Below are 18511 nucleotides of genomic sequence, written 5' to 3' on the forward strand. Positions count from 1 at the left end.
CTCTGCAGGTATGTAGACATACACATAGGCTACACAATGTATGTCTATGTTATTTTTTGTGGCATGATACATAATTTTTTAAAATTAGCACAAATCTGGGTGATGAACAAGTAGTTGCTCTATTTGTAAGCACTAGTAGAGTGAAAAACAAAAGCCACGAAGGAAACGACAGGCCTGGCACTGACCACGGCAAAATGGAAGGAAAAAACACAAGTAGCAAAAAGAATGAAAGGACTAAGTTAGGAATGGAAGGATTTCACTGTTTTTGGTAATACAGGCAAAAATTGGTATTCTACATCCAATGTAATCAATGTTTACAAAGCAGAAGTGTTCCCAGAACACACACACAGCTTAAATATGAATCACAGAATCTCAAGGGCTGGAAGAGGCCTCCAAAGACCATCCACAGTCCAACCCCCCTGCCAGAGCAGGACGACCTAGAAGCATTGCTGAAAAGAAAACCAGTCAATCCACAAGAAGATACTCTCAATGCTACCTCTGGGGCTCATCCAGGTTCATTTCCACCTCCTCACAATTAATCTTGCTCCGTTGATTTGGCTGGAAGCATCAGAAAACAGCTGCTCCTGCAGCTCCACACTGCTGCAAAACTGACTTCTCCCTCCAGAGCTTCCTACTGCTGGGATGTAGCATGAGAGGTCCAAGAGCAGCTGCCTGCAGTCCTGCCTGGTGAGTTTACTATGAAAAACAATAGAAAGGTCACACTCCAGCAACTGAGATACAGACAACCATGGTTATTGGTGATTTAGGGTTGTATGAACTTGCTTTCCTTAACTACAGGGTTGGCAGGGTTTTGGTACTCCTTACCTGTCCCAAAAATCTTACCAATGTAAGGAGTCTCCAGATCCCAGGGCAAAAATTAAAGCACAGCTCTGTACCCCTAAGGAAAACATGCTCACATTTACATACATTTAAATGTGTGTACACAAAGGGGTTTGAAAAGACATTCCTGTGGTGTAACAGGCCAAATGCCTCATTTGCCCAGCATCAGTAGGTCACAAGACAATTCATCACTCATTTGGCTGCCACTTCTAATGAATATTCAACAGAGGGTGGTCCTAAATTCCACCTACCTTTTGAAACCAAACCATAGGGCAAGGTGCTAAGCAGGGCAGGACCACTCCATGATCCTAAAGGACTTTTCCAACCTCAGTGATTCAGTGATTGTAACAATTCCAAGAGCATGGGGCTGGGAAAGAAAACTGTTTATACACTAAAACACTAATACTTGGGAAAAAAGAATCAAAAGTGAGCTTCAAATAGGAGAAACAGAAGATGTTTAGTGTCAGCCTTTGAGTAGGGGGGGAAATGGTAGAACCACCACCAGGAACAGTCAAAACTCCAGCAGGGTTGAGCTCTTGGCAATGCAACGCTGCACTCCCAAGCTGTGTCACACTAATGTGCTCTGCAGACCTTCTGCCCTTTTCTCCTCCCATCCAGGTGAAGGATGGAAACAGCTTCACTGGACTTTCTTTTTGATTCTAGAAGAGAATGCTAAAACTCCCAGGATGTCAGCTCCACGTTGCTGAAGTAAAGGATCAAGTTGGTTGTGAGATAGAAAAAAATCGTAGTTTATTTAACAATGCTGTTAACATTTAATACAAACACACAAAGCAGTTCTCTTTGTCAGGACTTTACAGATTGTATTCTATCTCCTCCACCACCCAAATCCTACTCTCTGAGAAGTGACAGTGATGACACTGAAATGATAAACCAGCTACTTGAGGGCATTAAAATGTAACTCTGCTTTTAATCCCTGGCCGACCTTATTTCCCTTCAGTCCAAATTTGCAAGATTCCTGTTTCCACCCAACTCCACCCACCCAATGAACAGGTACAAAAATATGGCCAATTCTAGGACAATCTCAAATCCCATTCTACTTACAGTTTTAATCCTGAAGCCCTAGAATTCCTACAAAAGCTTCTCTGAAGTGACTCCTGATTAGCCCCATCCAAGTGTTATTAGATGCAAGAGGTTTTATTGGGGTTTTTTGTTCCTGTTGCGTTTTGTTTTTAAAACAACTTAGTGGTCATAAATGTCAAACCCTGTTTTAAACATCTATGAAACATTTATGGACCTAGATGTCTAAGCTTCAGCCATTAACAGAAAGGTTAACTCCCGATAGTCACTGCAACGCCTTCGGTTTTACAGCTTCTTCTGCAAGTGCCACAAGAGGAATCTGAAAAATACAAGACACCAAAATTTACACAACTGGCATGGAAATAAAAGCTGCTTCATCTTTCCAAAGCAGAGTCATAGAATCATTTCAGCTGCAAGAGACCTTTAAGCTGATGGAGCCCAGCCTCTGTCCCAGCCCTATCAGCCACCAGCCCATTGCCCTCAGTGCAACATCCACCCGGCTCTGAAACCCCTCCAGGGACGGTGACTCCAGCACCTCCCTGGACAGCCCCTTCCAATGCCTGACAGCAAAGAAATTCCTCCTCACATCCAGCCTGAACCTCCCCTGGTGCAACTTGAGGCTGTTTCCTCTTGTTCTATTGCTTGTCACTAGGCAGAACAACCTGCGATTCAGCCCTTCTGAAGTCAGAGCATCTCTGCTGTAAGCTGAGGGCAGCGGTGGCCGCAAGCCTGTGCCCCTCAAGGCCGTGTCACCACACAGACACACCGGCAGTTTCAGAAGGACTCCTGCGACCCCTTGATGTGACAGGCAGAACAGCACCGATGCCCAGGGCAGGGGTATGTCCCACACCGAGTGCCAGCGAGTCTCCCAGGAGCTGCAGCGGGCGACTGTCACCTCTCGTTTGGGTAACGCGCAGTGACACGCGACACGAGCATCCCGCGAGGCGTTGCTTTAGAGGCAGTGCAGTGTTGTGCTCTAAAGCATCACCAACAAGATGGTCTTGTAGGTTGTTTTTGCAGTTGAGAGTACTCCCTCTGTGCCCCTGTTTTCAGGGTTTACAGCCAAGTCATCCTCACACTGGAACAGGAGGAGCAAGTCCTTTGGTGCTGAGGTGAGGGAGCCCTGGCCCAGGCTGCCCTGGGAGGGTGTGGAGACTCCTTCTCAGGTAGTTTCCAACCCCACCTGGACACGTTCCTGTGCCCCCTGAGCCAGGGGAATCTGCTTTAGCAGGGCGTTGGGCTGGATGAGCTCTAGAGGTCCCTTCCAACCCCCACCATTCTGAGATTCTGTGATTCATGCTCAAGCTTGTGAGCAGGGGGATCAGCACAGACCTGCAAGAACTGCTCTCCTCACTTCACCCCTTCAGACATTTCTTGCTGCTTCAGGTTTATATATCCTCAGGTTTTGACCTTAAAATTGCATCACTGCTCTCAGGCTGGTGGTGACTTTAAAAGGCCCCTCACATCTGTAACCCTCAAACCTGGCAGGATGTCACAGATGATGCCCTGACAGGGATCAACTCTGAGAGACTCTTCACCAATTGCCTCTTGGTCACCCTCCCACAGCCACCTGCTACCAGAGGAAGCATCAGGATGGATCCCACTGATCAAAACTACTTCTTACAGGCTGCATTTTGTTCTACACAGAAGACCAGCCAACACCACTTCCACCAGCACTTTGAGGCTCCTTAGAGACCTGCTACCAGCCAGTGACCCTCCTTAGTCCTGCTCAAGTTTAAAGTATAATCAGCACTCAAATGCAGGGTATTTTAAAACCATGGATTCAGAGCCAAGCTCTCTATTCACTACAAGTCACCCCAGCCACAGCTCAAGAGTTCTCCTTAATTGTAAAATGTGTCTTTATCACATGAGATCTCCATCAAGTGGCAGGGCAACCAGGATCTTAGAATCACAGAATCATTTTGGCTGGAAAAGACCTTTAAGATCAAGTCCAACCCCTCACCTCACACTGCCAAGCCCATCACTAACCCATAGCCCTCAGCAGCTCAGCTCCATGGCTTTTCAGTATCTCCAGGGATGGGGACTCCCTCATCTCCCTGGGCAGCCCAGGACAGTGTCTAACAACTTTCTCAGGGAAAAGGTGCTTCCTAATATCCAATCTCAACCTCCCCTGGTGCAACTTGAGGCCATTTCCTCTTATACTGACTTTTTTTTGGAAGAACTCTCAGTACTGCAAAGTCCTTCCCAGGGTATGAAGAGAAACTGAAGGAAAGTATCAGCTCTTACACCAAATAATCAACACAAATATTCAGGATCAGTGGCAGTGCTTGACATCAGAAATGTCAGAAAAAACAGAATTCCAGAAACAAAGGAAAATAAGCCACAGAGGAAAGCAGATGCACACCCCCCTCTGCAGCAGAGCCTCTCAGGGACTGTGGCCACTTCTCAGTGACACTGTAATCCCAAACAACTACTGTTGACTTTTTTCAGCACATATTATTTGTGGCCTTTCCCTGCCCTGCCTCTTTCCTTTTTTCTCCCATGAACTTTTGGCAGGCTGTCCCATAACTGCCTTCTCTGGCACTTCAAGCTCTGTGCTGGCTCTAAGGTGAGAGCTGCCAGTCTGGCTTCCCAGAGAGGCAGAAGCCCTGGGACCAGGCCCCACGCTCGAGCGGCACGTGCACAGCGTGTGCTGCTGCAGCAGGGGTGGGATGACACCACAGTCCCAGAAGGAGCTGCTCTTCCTCCCCCATCCAGTGCCCATGAGGAAATGCTGGCACATCTTGTAATGCCACCAAGGGGAGCAAAGCAGTGTGTGTGTCTCGTGTGCTTTTCACAACACTCCCATCCAGATCCCTCGGTGACATTACCAGGAACTCTTCCTGCTCCACTTACAGTGAAGGAAGAGAAGGACTCACAGCACTGTGAAGTGTTCTCCCTCCTGGGAAATCCTGCACACTGAGGGCAAAATAAAGGGTACTAAGGGCAGAAGCTTCCCAGCAATGGCCACAGCATTCATATCTTGGCAACAAAGAGCCTCTGAGATCAGACAAGGCTTACTTTAGCAAATGGCTGACCTGCCCTCTAGACAGGCATATCCCCACAGGTCACCTACACAGGCTGATGCTTTAGGTCAACAGGCAGTTTTGGACAGATCAAACACCTTTCCATACTGGTGATAACTACAGCTACCTCTTCCTCTACACCACCATAACCCTGCATCACAAGGTACTTGATTTAGGAAATTTGGGATCATTTGCATTACACAAACTGCAGAGACAGAAGGCTGAAAAGCATTGGTGTTGAAAACCAGAAGAACTTACAGCAGCAAACGTCCTTCTCAGTGATCGACCTCTGCATCTTCAAACTGCCCCGCCACTACTGGTGCTATGTCCACTTCCATCCCATCTGAAACAAAAACAGCCAACAATCCATAAGAAAGGAACATTTTTTCACCCAAACAGTTACCAATGACCTAAAAGGTCTCTTCCAACCTCAAGGATTCTGTAACACTGCAGGCTGGCAGCGGGTGATGCTACAGCAGGAAGGAGAGCCAGAGCCCTCTGTTGACAAGAGAGAGACAGAGCAGAAAATTCCTTTGCTGAACTTCCGAAAGTGGCCTAAAGAGACACCAAGTGCTCACCAGTTTGTGGGGTTTGTTTCAGATCCATCACTCCATCACTGAAACTGCTTCCTACAACTTCACCTCACCCTAATTATTAAAAATCTTACACACCAGATTTCAACTGTTCCATTTTTTAAATGAAGTTTCAGGGTGTGATGCCTTTTCACAGTCACAGAATCTCAAGGGTTGGAAGAGACCTCGAAAGCTCATCCAGTGCAACCCCCTGCCAGAGCAGGACCACCTAGAATAGGTTACATAGGAACTCATCCAGCTGGGGTTGGGATGGCTCCAGAGAAGGAGACTCCACAGCCCATCTGGGCAGCCCCTGCCAGTGCTCCCTCACCTCTACAGGGAACAAATTCTTCCTTGTGTTTCTTTGGAACCTCTTCTGTTCCAGTTTCTACTTGTTGCTCCTTGTCCTATCATTGGCCATCACTGAGCACAGCCTGGCTCCATCCTCCTCACACCCACCCTTGATGGACTTGTAAACATCAATGAGGTCACTCCTCAGTCTCCTCCAAGCTAAGGAGCCCCAGCTCCCTCAGCCTTCCATCACAAGGGAGATGCTTCACTCTCTTCACCATCGTTGTGACCCTGTGCTGAACTCTCTCCAGCAGCTCCCTGTCTTTCTTGAACTGAGGGGCCCAGAACTGGACACAATATTCCAGATGCTTTAATTGCAGTGTAACAGAAAGAGGCTGGATCCTGCTCAGGAAATGCTCTCAGCCAGCAAGTTGCACAAACAATCACTCTGTGCTCCAATGTCCAAAATGAATTCTGAAACTGAGCAGCCCTGGAGTATTAATTTTATCAAGCTGAAGCAGTACCATGGCAAATAAGATTAGGAAGGCAAATAAACCCAGTGAAGATGTCTTTGAGACACGTGACATACTTGCTGCTCAGTTTGTTTTCATTTTTAAAACTTTGGGGTTCAGAAACCTGATAAAATTTTCAAGGGCACTGCTAAAACACGACCTTTAACACTCCAGGTTATCTTTAGGTTAGAGAAATTTATTCCAAGCTGTGGAACAAAAAGAATCTGCAAACAACTGACAAAGCAAATAATGATGTAAAAAGTCACCCATGTGGATGAGAACAGATTAGTTTTGATGTTGTGGGCTACTGTAGGCAAGCTGATAGTTGGAAATCCACAACAGCCTCATCATTTTTCAGCCTTCAATAATGTCAGGCCTACTAAAACAATGCAATTTGCATTAAAGAAAAGCCATAAGCAATGCCACTAAGCTGTTGCCCTGTTCTTCTCCCAGCTCTAAACATGCAGAGAAGGTAAAAACTGAGAGATAGGGTTTTTTCCAAGAAAAAGGAACCTTATTCCTTAAATACATGTTTGAACAGTAGCATCCAGAGACATCATCCTTCAGAAAACGAGTTTTCATACTATTAAAACCTGTTCCAGTGTATTTCAGTGATTCTGAATTCACACTGAACTCTGTAAAGAAAATTAACAAACCAAACTACACACTATTAGCTGTTCAGAGTGGAAATTGCTTCCTAATTCCAGTGCAGACTGATGAGTTTACAGAACCACAGAATCTAAAGGGTTGGAAGGAACCTCAAAAGATCATCTAGTCCAAACAAGGAATTTAGTCATCTTCCAGGAAATCGTGTCAGCACAGCAGCCCTCAGCAGACAATGTGCTGCCCACAGGACCACAGGCACTGTTATAACCTGTGGTTGTGAACAAAGATAAACTCATTGCTGATACGTGCACCCACAGCAAAAACTCACTCAGTCCTGGTGTTTATGGATTAGTCAGACTGGAGAACCACTGCTTTCATAAATCTTTGGGAAAATGGAATCATCTCTTACCTTCAAACTCCCTTATTGAGTCTTCTGTTCTCACTCCAGCCATGTTGTACTGACTGCTGACAGACTGGGCTAGCATGCCTTCCAACCTCTCCAGAGTGGCCTGACCTTCTGCAGTTAAATGTGACAATCCCTCTTCATAAGTGTAAAAGGTTGGGATGTCACCTTGTTGTAGCTCTGCAAAAATAAGTTTATGTTTGTCAGACCCACGTTAAGGAGCCTGCAACAAGCAGGAGTGGAGGAACAGGAGGACAACTTAGCAAGTTATGCTCAGACGAACTGAGAGGAAAAGGCTGCTTATGTTAGTGAGGGGATGTAACAGTGATATGAACTGTGGTACAGACAGGGGGCTTGTGCCAGCACATCCACTGGGAACAGGCACCACAGACTGGGCTGGGATGGAAGACAGCTTAAAGATGATCTCATTCCAACGCCTCCTGCCAGGGGCAGGGACACCTTTCACCAGCCCAGGCTGCTCCCAGCCCCATCCAACCTGCCCTTGGACACCTCCAGGGACGGGGCAGCCACAGCCTCTCTGGGCAGCCTGTGCCAGGGCCTCAGCACCCTCCCAGGGAAGAATTTCTTCCTCAGATCTCATCTCAATCTCCCCTCTGGCACTTTGGAGCCATCAGCCCTTGTCTTGTCACTCCAGGCCCTTGCACAAAGTCCTTATTCTGAGTTTTCATACTGTGCCTGTTCCAAAAATAATGGTTCATCAAGATGACTAAAAACTAAGGGACTTGTCAACAGACCATTCCCCTGACAGATCCCAAGTACACAAGTGCTGGCCATTACTAACCATGGGCCTCAACATCGTACTCCTCCCCCTCATAGTCGTTGTCTGAATCTTCATCGTCTGGGTCTGGGTGCAGAGCTTGGCAATCACACATTGCTGAGAACATGGCTTCCACTGCAGGAACACAAATGAACACAAGCCTCACTTGTTTCTCCAGCAACACCCCACAGCCACAGGTAGGAAATCCTGGACTGGTTGATCAGAGAGTATGAGTACACTCCTTCACCAGAACCACCATGGAATTTGTATTTGCAAACATCATCCAAGCAGCCATCAGCCATGCAGGAAAAAACAGGTGCACTCCATCCAGCCTGCTGCTTGCTTCTCTCAACTGTACTTTTCTATTATTTCACTGATGATAAAGACATCTCTGAACAATTCAGTCTGTGGTTACCCACTACAGGATTCCTTGCAGCATCTAATACATAAGATTCTTCTAACTTTGATCCCACTGTACCTGTACCCACATCCTGGATGGGACATGACAGCTTTCCAGTGGCTGTGTCTAGACCTTCCTAATGGAATTATCACCAACTCAAATATCACTGAATTTGTAATTAAAGAGATGTTCCCCATACAAGTTCCCTGCAAATACATATAGAATCACAGAATCACAAAGTGGTAGGGGTTGAAAGGGATCTTTAGAGATCATCTAGTCAAAACCCCCCTGCTCAAGCAGGTCTCATCTAGATCAGGTCACACAGGAACATGTCCAGAAGGGTTCTGAATACCTCCAAGAGAAGGAGCCTCCACACCCTCCCTGGACAGCCTGGGCCAGGGCTCCCTTACTCCTTTACAGTAGAGAAGTTTTTCCATGTGTTCAAGTGGAACTTTTTGTGTTCCAGCTTTTTTCCATTGCCCCTTGTCCTGTCACTGGACACAACAGAGAAAAAGTGATGCCCCAACCTCCTGACATCCACCATCTACATATTTGTAAGTATTAATAAGATCCCCTCTCAGTCTCCTCTTCTCCAGACTAAACAGCCCCAGTTCCTGCAGCCTTTCCTCATAAGGAAGATGCTCCAGTCCCCTGATCATCTTGGTACCCCTGCACTGGCCTCTCCAGCAGTTCCCTGACCCTCTTGAACTGAGGAGCCCAGAACTGGACACAGGACTCCAGATGAGGCCTCACCTATGTCATGTGTTTATACTTAAAGGTCTCTGTTTTACAGCACTAGAATTTTCCTTGAGAAGCAGCAGCTCAAAATATTCCAGTTGCAAGCAAGACAAAACAATTTGCTTTGTTCTTCTCAGCTCACAGGAATCAAGTGATGAGAGAAGGACACTAAGGGATCATGTCATTTACATCTCTGTTCCCAAGAGTCTTCCACACATTACCAGGACCTGGAGCTAAACCACCATCTCCCTCAACACTTACAGGCTGATTTGTCGCTGGGTACAAATCGGAACTCTGCAATTGGTTCCGTATCGTCATCGCTGTCTTCTTCCTCCTCCTCCTCCTCCCCTTCAGCCATGGGAGCCTCTTTTGTCTCTGCTTCTTCAGGAAAGATGTAAGAAACACATGTTCATTTTGTCCAAAAAACCCACAAGCCACATTTGTTTACTCTGTCAGAAGAGACACGTGATCAAATGAGAAACCTTGAACACAATCCAAGAGACACACAACCCACTCCCATCCACACTATGGAGACGTCAGGTCCTCTCACAGCACCCTGACAACACTTGCAATGCACACAGAAACTTCTGGGGTTATTATTTTAGGACTTAGGGGTTCTGTAATGGTCACATACTTTAGGCAAACTGCCTGTCTCTTATTAAAAACAGCTGTGCTCCAAACCCCACCATTTACAATCATTATCATTGGCTATACACATATTTTTTAAACTCAGAATCACAGAATTATTGAGGCTGAAAATGTCCTTTAAGCTTCTTGAGTCCAATCATTCCCCCAGCACTGCCATGGCCACCACTAACCCATGGCCCTCAGCCCCACAGCTCCTGGGCTTTGGAATCTCTTTGGGGATGAGGACTCCATCATGTCCCTGGGCAGCCTCTTCCCAGGCTTGACAACCTTCTGGGGAAAAAAGTGCTGCTAATCTCCAATCTAAACCTGCCTGGCACAACTTGAGGCCATTTTCTTTTGTCCTGTTGCTTGTAGTTTGGGAGAAGAGACTGATCCTTCCCCAGCCACAACCTCCTGTCAGTGGGTTGCAGAGAGCAAGAAGGTCTCCCCTCAGCCTCCTTTTCTTCAGGCTAAAACTTCCTTCCAGTGTGGCCTAACTCACTTTCAGTGTGGCCTCTCACAAAGGACTCTTGAGACTTACTTTTGATCTCTACTTGATATCTGACCTTCCTAGCACAGCAGGGGTAGAAAGAACATGAGGAAATGGGTTCAAGTTGCTCCAAGGGAGGTTTAGATTGGACATTTGGAAGCATTTTTTCCCCCGAGAGGGCTGTCAGCCCCTGTGCCAGGCTGCCCAGGGAGGTGGAGGACTCCTCATCTCTGGAGAGATCCCACAGCCATGGAGCTGAGGTGCTGAGGACCATGGGTTAGTGATGGGCTTGGCAGTGTGAGGAGAGGGGTTGAACTTGACAATCTTAAAGGCCCTTTCCAACCACAATGATTCTAAGTACACCCAGAGCCAATGACAACTGTGGGCAAAACAGTGCTTCCTGACTTGTGTGCACTGCATCCGTGAATAAGTAAGCAGCAATGTGACATTTTACTTCCTATAAATATAAAAACCACAGAGAAGATGGGTACAGTTCATCACTTGGTGGCTGGAGACACTACACTGACAGCCTCAAAAACGCACAATTACTTTCTACAGAAGAAGAGGAACACAGTTAAGGCTGTTCCATTGAGAGTGGCTTTTCTCACATACAAAACTGGCACCACCAGGAATATGAGGGAGCCAAGAAGCTGACAGTCAGCTGCCCCCAAAAATGAAGCATCCAAGGAAGTTACCCAATCCTTTTCCAACTGACACCCACAAGCACAGCTTGTTACTGCTCAGTCCAGCTCTTTGTTTTCAATGAAGTCAACCCCTGACTGCCTTTTTCTGAAAAAGGAGTGAGGATAAGGCACACACACACAGAGAGAGCACAACAACAACTTGCAGAGGAAGAACAAAACGTCCCTTGCCCAACTCAGAAGGAAAACTCTTACAGTCAAAGAAGTGAGAGGTTTGGGTTTAGCACTATTCAGCAGTTAAAACTGCAGGCCAGGGACAGACTTGCAAACTAAACAAATCCACCTGCTGCAGAAGATCAACTGTAGCCAGAGATCATGTATTTAAAACACCCCACAACCCACACAAAGAAAACCCCACAAAAATCAGTCTATTAAGGATATACAGATAACAATTATCACAAGGCAGTTGTATTTTTAAACACCATTACAAGAATGGATAAAAAGCTGGAAACAATTTATTTCTTCAGATTTGGTTCAGTTTACTTCAGAATAAACACAGTTAAAGGGAAATAAAGAAGAGTCAAGAAGTGTACATACACATCCTCTTATTGTTTGTACTAAGAGACTGCCAGAGAACATTAGTAATGTTAGAGAAGGAGATAATTAAGAGTATTAATACCTTAAAAACACCTGTCTCCTCTGTCTTATCAGTACTTTCAGTATATAGACTTTTTCAAGAATTAAATGTCAGATTTTAAGGTTTAACTACAATGGTTAGCAGGTATGAAGGGGAAAGGAGAACTGCTTAAGATTCAACACTCATGACTCTTCAGTTAAGTGTGACTCTTCAGTGTGTTTATGAGACACCAAAAACATTAGCATACTGATATTAATATATTAACTTAAAATAGTCCTCTGCCAGAAGAAAAAATGCATCAAAAAATATAGATCTTCAGACAAGCTATGAAACAGAAAGGTTGTTTTCTCTAGTTCACAAAGCAAAAACGGTCAAAAGGTGACCCAGGGAGGTCCTTTGCCCAGGGAGGTGCTGGAGTCACTGTCCCTGGAGGTGTTTAAGAGATGGGTGGGTGATGCAATTAGGGATAAAGGCTGGACTCAATCACCTTAAAGGTCTCTTCCAGCTGAAATGATTCTATGATTCTATGAAAAGGTAGGTTTTGAAGGAATTCTACAAAGACCTCTTGAGTCTGGTAACACGAGATACTGTCCTTTTTTTAAGCAAGCTGGGGAAGAAAATGACTGAAAGCTTGCAGGCTAATGTGAAACAGCAGGAATTCACGAAGCCTGGAGAGAGCAACAACATTAACATAAATTCAATAAAGCAAAAACGATACCTAAGGTGGAATCACAGTGAGACTGCAAGAAACTAAACGAGTTTAAAACGAGTGGAAGAGCAGAGAAGCGATTCGCGGCGGCTCCAGATGTCCAGAGCCCCATGCTGAGAGCAGCACGCCACAGAAGGGACTCTAGACAAGGGCAAAAGCTGTACTCATAAAATAACTGTCCTTCAGAGAAATGAAGATGAGAATACAAGCTGTTACTTGAATGAAGCATGTCATTTTCAAACCAAACTGAACTCGGGGGCGTACCTTCGAACTTGGCGCTCACCATGACGTACAAGTGCTCCCACGGGTACGCGTTCAGGTCCCTGGACACGGCGTGTAAACTTATGGTGGGATAATCCAAGGAGAAACCAACGCCAGAGTTTTCCAGCCAAGACAGGCGACTAAGGAGGAAGGAGGGGGGGAGGAAAAACAGAGAGAAGTTAAAAACTAATACAGAAATCTGCCTCAGACCTGCAGAAAAGCAAAGCAATCCCCAAAAAGTGAGTAATTCTAGACGTGGCATCCCACTGTCAGGTGGGTGTAAAGGACTCTGGACCTGCCTCCATAGAGAGAAGTTCAACTGATGACTGAGGTAAAATAAACATTCTCTTCAAGAACATGAAGCTGAGCACCCTAACCACACGTTTTAGCTTGATCGCATCTGCACCAAACCCTGACTCTCTCCTCCTACCTGTTCGTTTTCTCCTCCCTGTCGATACCTGTCACCCCAAAGACAACTGCAGAGGTTCCAGAGTGCAAGTTGTAACTCCAACTATTACATGGGTTTTTTTTCAAGATGGGAAGAATGTCAAAAGAAAAGTCAATGTTGTATTTTCTGGAGGATTATTGATCTGATGATGGTTTATCCTGTATGTACAAAATCAATTTTGTGATCAGCAGAGCTAACAAAGCCAGGTTACAGTTTGCCCTCTGCTCACAACTTATGTGTTAGAACTTCTGCTTCCCCCCATTTTCACTCTCATCCCTAAGCACAGCAACAGGCAGTTGAGGTTGTCACTGCTGGGCTGCTGCCTCCTTCGTACCAGAAAGATCAATGTCTTTCTAGCAGCCAGGAAATCAAACCCAAGGTTTTGTTTGGGTGCCTGTGATCAATGAGGTCCCACAGTGAACAGAAAAACTGAGGGACAGAAAGTGAGGCCTCCACCATGAGTTTCCTCAGTGTTCACAAAGTTTTGTGGCAGGCTAAAACTAAAGAAAAGCTCACAGAAGACTCCTTGCCTTGAGACATTAGGCTGAGAGCAAGAGTTAGCAAAGTGGGAGTGAGGAACCTCTTCCCTAGCGTTGATCAGACAAGTTCTCAATGTTTACAGTTCTTGACATAGTCAGTACCTGTATCCAAAGCCACATTGTCTTTCTGGGTGTCTGGCTCTCCTACAGCCCAGCACTCTTGCAAATGCTGGTGTTTTCTATTCATTACCAGCAAGTGAGTCTGGTGAGAGCTCTGTGACACACTCAAAAGATGCTGGGAGGAAGCTGGCAAGACTTGTCTGTGCCTCACACAAACAACTATTGAAAGCAAGTTATGAGGAAACACAAAGTTACGGGCGCTGCAGGAACAGAATCGCTTGTATCTGCAACCAAACAGCTGAACAAAACAGTGAGTGACATTCCAGAGACATTCCTCTCCAAGAGAGACTCGACATCACCAACAAGTTCAAATAATATTACTCGTTTTATAAACACTTCAAAGGCTAAATCTGTAAAGGTAATTCACTCCTCAATGCACATTTACCTTTTCTCCTAACACACCTTTCTGCCGCTGAAATATGTGACATTTAGAGTACTTTGCCATTGCACTGCCTTAATCAACAAGCTGTCTTCTTGAACGGTACAAAGCACGAAAGATTTAAGGGAAACCACAAAGAGCTCAGCTAACACCTTTCAGAGTAACCAAGCTGCTTTCTGCCTCGTAACACCATACAGCACCCGTGTGATAAACGTGATGCGAGACTTCACTAAACCACAGCAAAAAAACAAGAGCCACGTTCCCTCCCTTGTCAGGAGAAGAGACGTGCTGTGTTTTTCACGTCCCGGGCTCCTCTTGCGTTGTTTATAATACCATCTAGGGCAGGAACAGCAGGGACTCCCTCAGTTTGCCCCTCACGGCTCTCTCTGAGGGCCTCTCCCACACGAGTGGCCTCATCCCATATCCGAGTGCCCTTCACCCAGGTCCGCTCGGGAGAGGCCCCCACAGCCCCCTCAGGGGAGAGGGAGCTCCTGGGGGAAGGCCTCACGCTCCTCTCAGGGGACCTCTCATGGGAGACCGGCCTCCATACACACGGCCGTCCCGGCCGGGTCCTCACCAGCCCCCTGGGCAGAGCTCCCCAGCAAGCCGACCCTCAGCATACCCCGAGCAGTCCCGTTCGGGAGGGCCTCGGCAGCAGCCCCTCACGCGTCAGCGGCCGGGACGCGTGGCTCAGCGCGGTTCCGCCCCGCTCACCTCTCGGCGATGTACAGGGTGCCGGCGCCCAGGCTGCGGCCCGCCAGCACCGCCTCCGTGTCGGGCTGCCGGTGCCGAACGCCTTCGGCCGGCGGCGGGAACCGCTTGAGGAAGCTCATGGCGCAGCGGCCGCGTCCCTCCTCCAGCATCGCCCGCCGCCGCGGGCCCCGGAACCGCAACCGCCCCGCCGGCCTCCGGAAACGGAACTGCCCGCGCTGCCGGGCGCCTGCGGCACGGCCGCGCCCTCCGTGCTGGGGCGGGCTCCGAGCGGCGCTGCGGAGCGGGAGCGGGCCGTGCGGGTCCTCCCTGAAATACCTTCCCGGGGATGCAGCAAGACGAGTGTGGGCAGCAGGGCGAGGGAGGTTCTGCTCCCCCTCTGCTCTGCCTTAGTGAGGCCTCAGCTGGAGTCCTGTGTCCGGTTCTGTGCTCCCCAGCTCCAGAGGGACAAGGAACTGCTGGAGAGAAGCCTGTGCCCAGGGAGGTTGTGGAAGCTCCTCGGGAGGTTTGCAAGCGCTCCTGGACATGTTCCTGTGCCCCCTGATCGAGGGGAACCTGCTTTAGTAGGGAGTTGGCCTATGTGTCCTGTCCCTTCCAACCCCCACCAGTCCATGATTCTAGGGGACAGGACTGTTTCTCACCCCAAAATGTCCCATGTTCGTGAGAGTGAGTCACTGGGCGATGTGATCTGTGTTCCAGGAGCATCCATCTCTGGCAGGTTTTGGGTAAAATTTTCATTCTCTGGAAAAGAAAGCAGAGAGGAGTGATGAGAGCATCACTGACAGTACTGCCCGAGGACACTATAAGCAGAATATATATCTTGGCCTGTTGGACAGGTGATTAAACAGCGGTTTTTCAGTGACCATTATCAGATGCTGGAAAGGGAATTGTAGGTGGATAGGCAGCACCCCATGCCAAAGATACACATGGAGAAGAAAGTCACAAGGAATACCCAGTTGATTCCTCAGCAGCGATGAACTGGGCATCAGGAGCCTAATGCTACCATGGTACGTATGTCAGAAAGCTGGGGGTAGCCTTAGGCCAGCTGCTTGCAGTAATGAGAAGTCTGCCATCCCCTCATGAGCACAGGCCTTGCTACTTCTGGATTTACACCATTCCTGCAGTGAGAAACAGGAGCCAGGCTGTTCTCAATGACAGGACAAGGGCAATGGGTGGAACAGAAGAGGTTCCAAAGAAACACAAGGAAGAATTTGTTCCCTGTTGAGGTGAGGGAGCACTGGAAGGGGCTGCCCAGATGGGCTGTGGAGTCTCCTTCTCTGGAGCCATCCCAAACCCAGCTGGATGAGTTCCTGTGTGCCCTACTCTAGGTGGTGCTGCTCTGGCAGGGGGGTTGCACTGGATGAGCTTTTGAGGTCCCTTCCAACCCGAGATTCTGTGATTCTGTGAGTAAATTAACAGTAGTAATCAGTCTGTACCATCTATGTCCGGGGATGTTCGTGGTAACTCCATCAGTGTCACTGCAAACATCTCCCTGACTTCTCAGGTTGGCAAATGCTCCTGCTGTAGCAGGACTCCCCAAGAGCCCATGCAGTGGTTATCCTCTTGTCATGGCTTTTAACTTTCCCTTTCATCAGCCTGAATTTACTTTTAAGGAGACGTGTACCCACCTGTGTGCAAACCCAGGTTCTCACAAACACGAGCCGATTATTAGCAGAATTATCTTTCCCTTCTCTAGGCTTTCCTACTTATGGTCTTGGATAGCCAAGAGCTAATGTATGAAGTAAAGAAAATGCATGAAGAAACCAGGAGGAACAAGAGCATAACATCGTTCTTTCGGGCTGAGCTTTCTAAAACGCTTTGGGAAGCTTCTCAACCACACCTACCCAGTATAAATGATGCAAATAGTCATCATTCACACAAGTAACCACCATGACTGAAATCAGAGCAACTTCCACGATGAAGTGATGTTTAAACTCCGCTGGAACAGCTTGAAAGAATCTACAGAGGCAACAGGAGATGAGGAAATATAAGTTTCTCAAGCATCTTCAAGTTGGGTATGCCAAGACACTTGTCCTTACCAGGCATGGAGAGCCCTCACCAGCTCTGTAGTTAACTAGAAATCACACAACAACTCCTTCAGATTGTTTTAGATGAACATTTCTGAGTGGCTGAAGTTGGATTATGCCGCTGCAGTGGAACAATATAGAGTTCATTTCTCCCCCTGCACACAAATGTGAGTCTTTCTTGGGTCACATACCACTCCTCCAAAAGAAGACAGGGAAAGAAAATGATAGTTTAAGCCCAGGCAGGGAAGTTGGTTTTGAGACCGAGGTACTAGGCAGGAGGAGAAATCCACACGTTCCTCGTGTACAAGGTCCAGATGCTCCATACTCCAGCACTGGGTGATGCATCTCACAGAAGTTCAGAGTGGGAAGGAAGACAAGTGCTTTAAGTTCACAAAGTAAACAGAATGGCATTATTTGGAAGCTCTTTTCCTCAGCTGTAAGAGGTTTACAGTGAGTCAGGATTCAGCCTCACGCTGGTGCCTAAACATTGGATGTCCAACAGTGATTCAGTCAACAAGGGGTGTGTGTAGAGGCAACAGAGAGCAGCAGATACCTTCAGAGGGTTAAGAGTCATCTTGACACAACAGGTAGGACTCACCACCCAAGGGAGCTCCTTTCTCTCTACTGACTACACAGCATTGCCTGGTGTAACGTGGCCAGTTTAGACTTAACCAGCCATAATCCATCCAAAATGCAAATGTACAATGTTGACAGTGCACTTGGAGCAAGAGGATGGATTTCACAGCCATTTCTCATCAATACAGGAACACACAGTAGCTTGACTGTAACCACAGAATTCAAAGGAGGCAATCAAAGGAGAGGAAAAAACAGCCAACTTGAGAGGTTTCAGTGATTCACATGGAGAGAAATCACCCTTTTCTTTGGTTCTCACCTCTCTCCCTTTTTCCTCTAAAGACCTAAAACGTCACCAATGTCCATTGCCATAGTCACCTGTCAGAACATCTACATCTTCAGTGCTTCTCTGCAGGTTTCCATGTACTGGGTTTACATGTCTCAGCCTAAATAAATGAACCTGTCTCCCCTCTTGTTAGCACCACATGGAAACCTCATGGATGTATGCTGGAACAGCCTAGCTGGGCATGGTGTTGGCTTCAGGGATGACCCTTGCAAACAAACGCTGGTGACAACCAGGCAGATTTTCTCCCTAGCTGTAAAAATTCATCACTAATTCAGCTATTTTACAACCCCCAACAGCAAACTGATGTTGTAGCACAAGGCAAGCACTGATCCCTCTTCGAGCTGCCAGTTTTTGTCAGGTGACTGCAAATCAGATGTAAAGATTACATAGGAGATGCAGCACATGCAGAAAACCATCATGACTGCAAGAATCAATCCACTGGGCCTTCTCCACTGTCAGCCAGAGCTCAGCAACGAAAGAAAAGCTCAATCAACTTAAGCTGCCATAGCAAAACCAACATAAACCAGGAGTTCTGCATTCCCATGGCAGGCAGAGGCTGGGACAACCTGCAGCAGCCACTGCTTGGTGCTAATTCCAAAGTAAAAGAAGAAATACACGTGTGATGGCCCTTCAAAAGCGCTTGTTTCTTCAATACACGTTATACTTTGTACATCAAATCCATGTTGGTTTTTTATTATGACAATTTACATGTCATATTTATATGAAAGAAATGACAGTAGATATTATAACAACAACCAAAAAAGAAACCCATTATGAAAGTTACACAATTAGGCCTACA

The 18511-nt window shown here is 47.0% G+C and overlaps 1 protein-coding gene across 2 annotated transcripts; it reads right to left on the minus strand.

Annotated features, from left to right (window-relative positions):
* Window positions 1-1565: 1565 nt before the first annotated feature.
* On the minus strand, window positions 1566-14977 carry CLNS1A (chloride nucleotide-sensitive channel 1A). 2 transcript variants are annotated; one of them, XM_061990452.1, is made up of 7 exons: window positions 14770-14977; window positions 12573-12709; window positions 9466-9582; window positions 8091-8201; window positions 7295-7468; window positions 5163-5247; window positions 1566-2197 (listed from the first exon to the last, which is right to left on the minus strand). In XM_061990452.1, the coding sequence occupies exons 1-6, from the start codon at window positions 14916-14918 to the stop codon at window positions 5180-5182; spliced, it is 756 nt and encodes a 251-aa protein (XP_061846436.1). In that variant the 5' UTR covers window positions 14919-14977; the 3' UTR covers window positions 1566-2197; window positions 5163-5179. The 2 variants fall into 2 exon arrangements, with proteins under 2 accessions (XP_061846436.1, XP_061846427.1); XM_061990443.1 differs by having other exon boundaries at window positions 9466-9585; window positions 14770-14975.
* Window positions 14978-18511: the final 3534 nt, after the last annotated feature.

This window comes from Colius striatus, chromosome 1, assembly GCF_028858725.1.
Source record: "Colius striatus isolate bColStr4 chromosome 1, bColStr4.1.hap1, whole genome shotgun sequence".
NCBI classification, from domain to species: domain Eukaryota; kingdom Metazoa; phylum Chordata; class Aves; order Coliiformes; family Coliidae; genus Colius; species Colius striatus.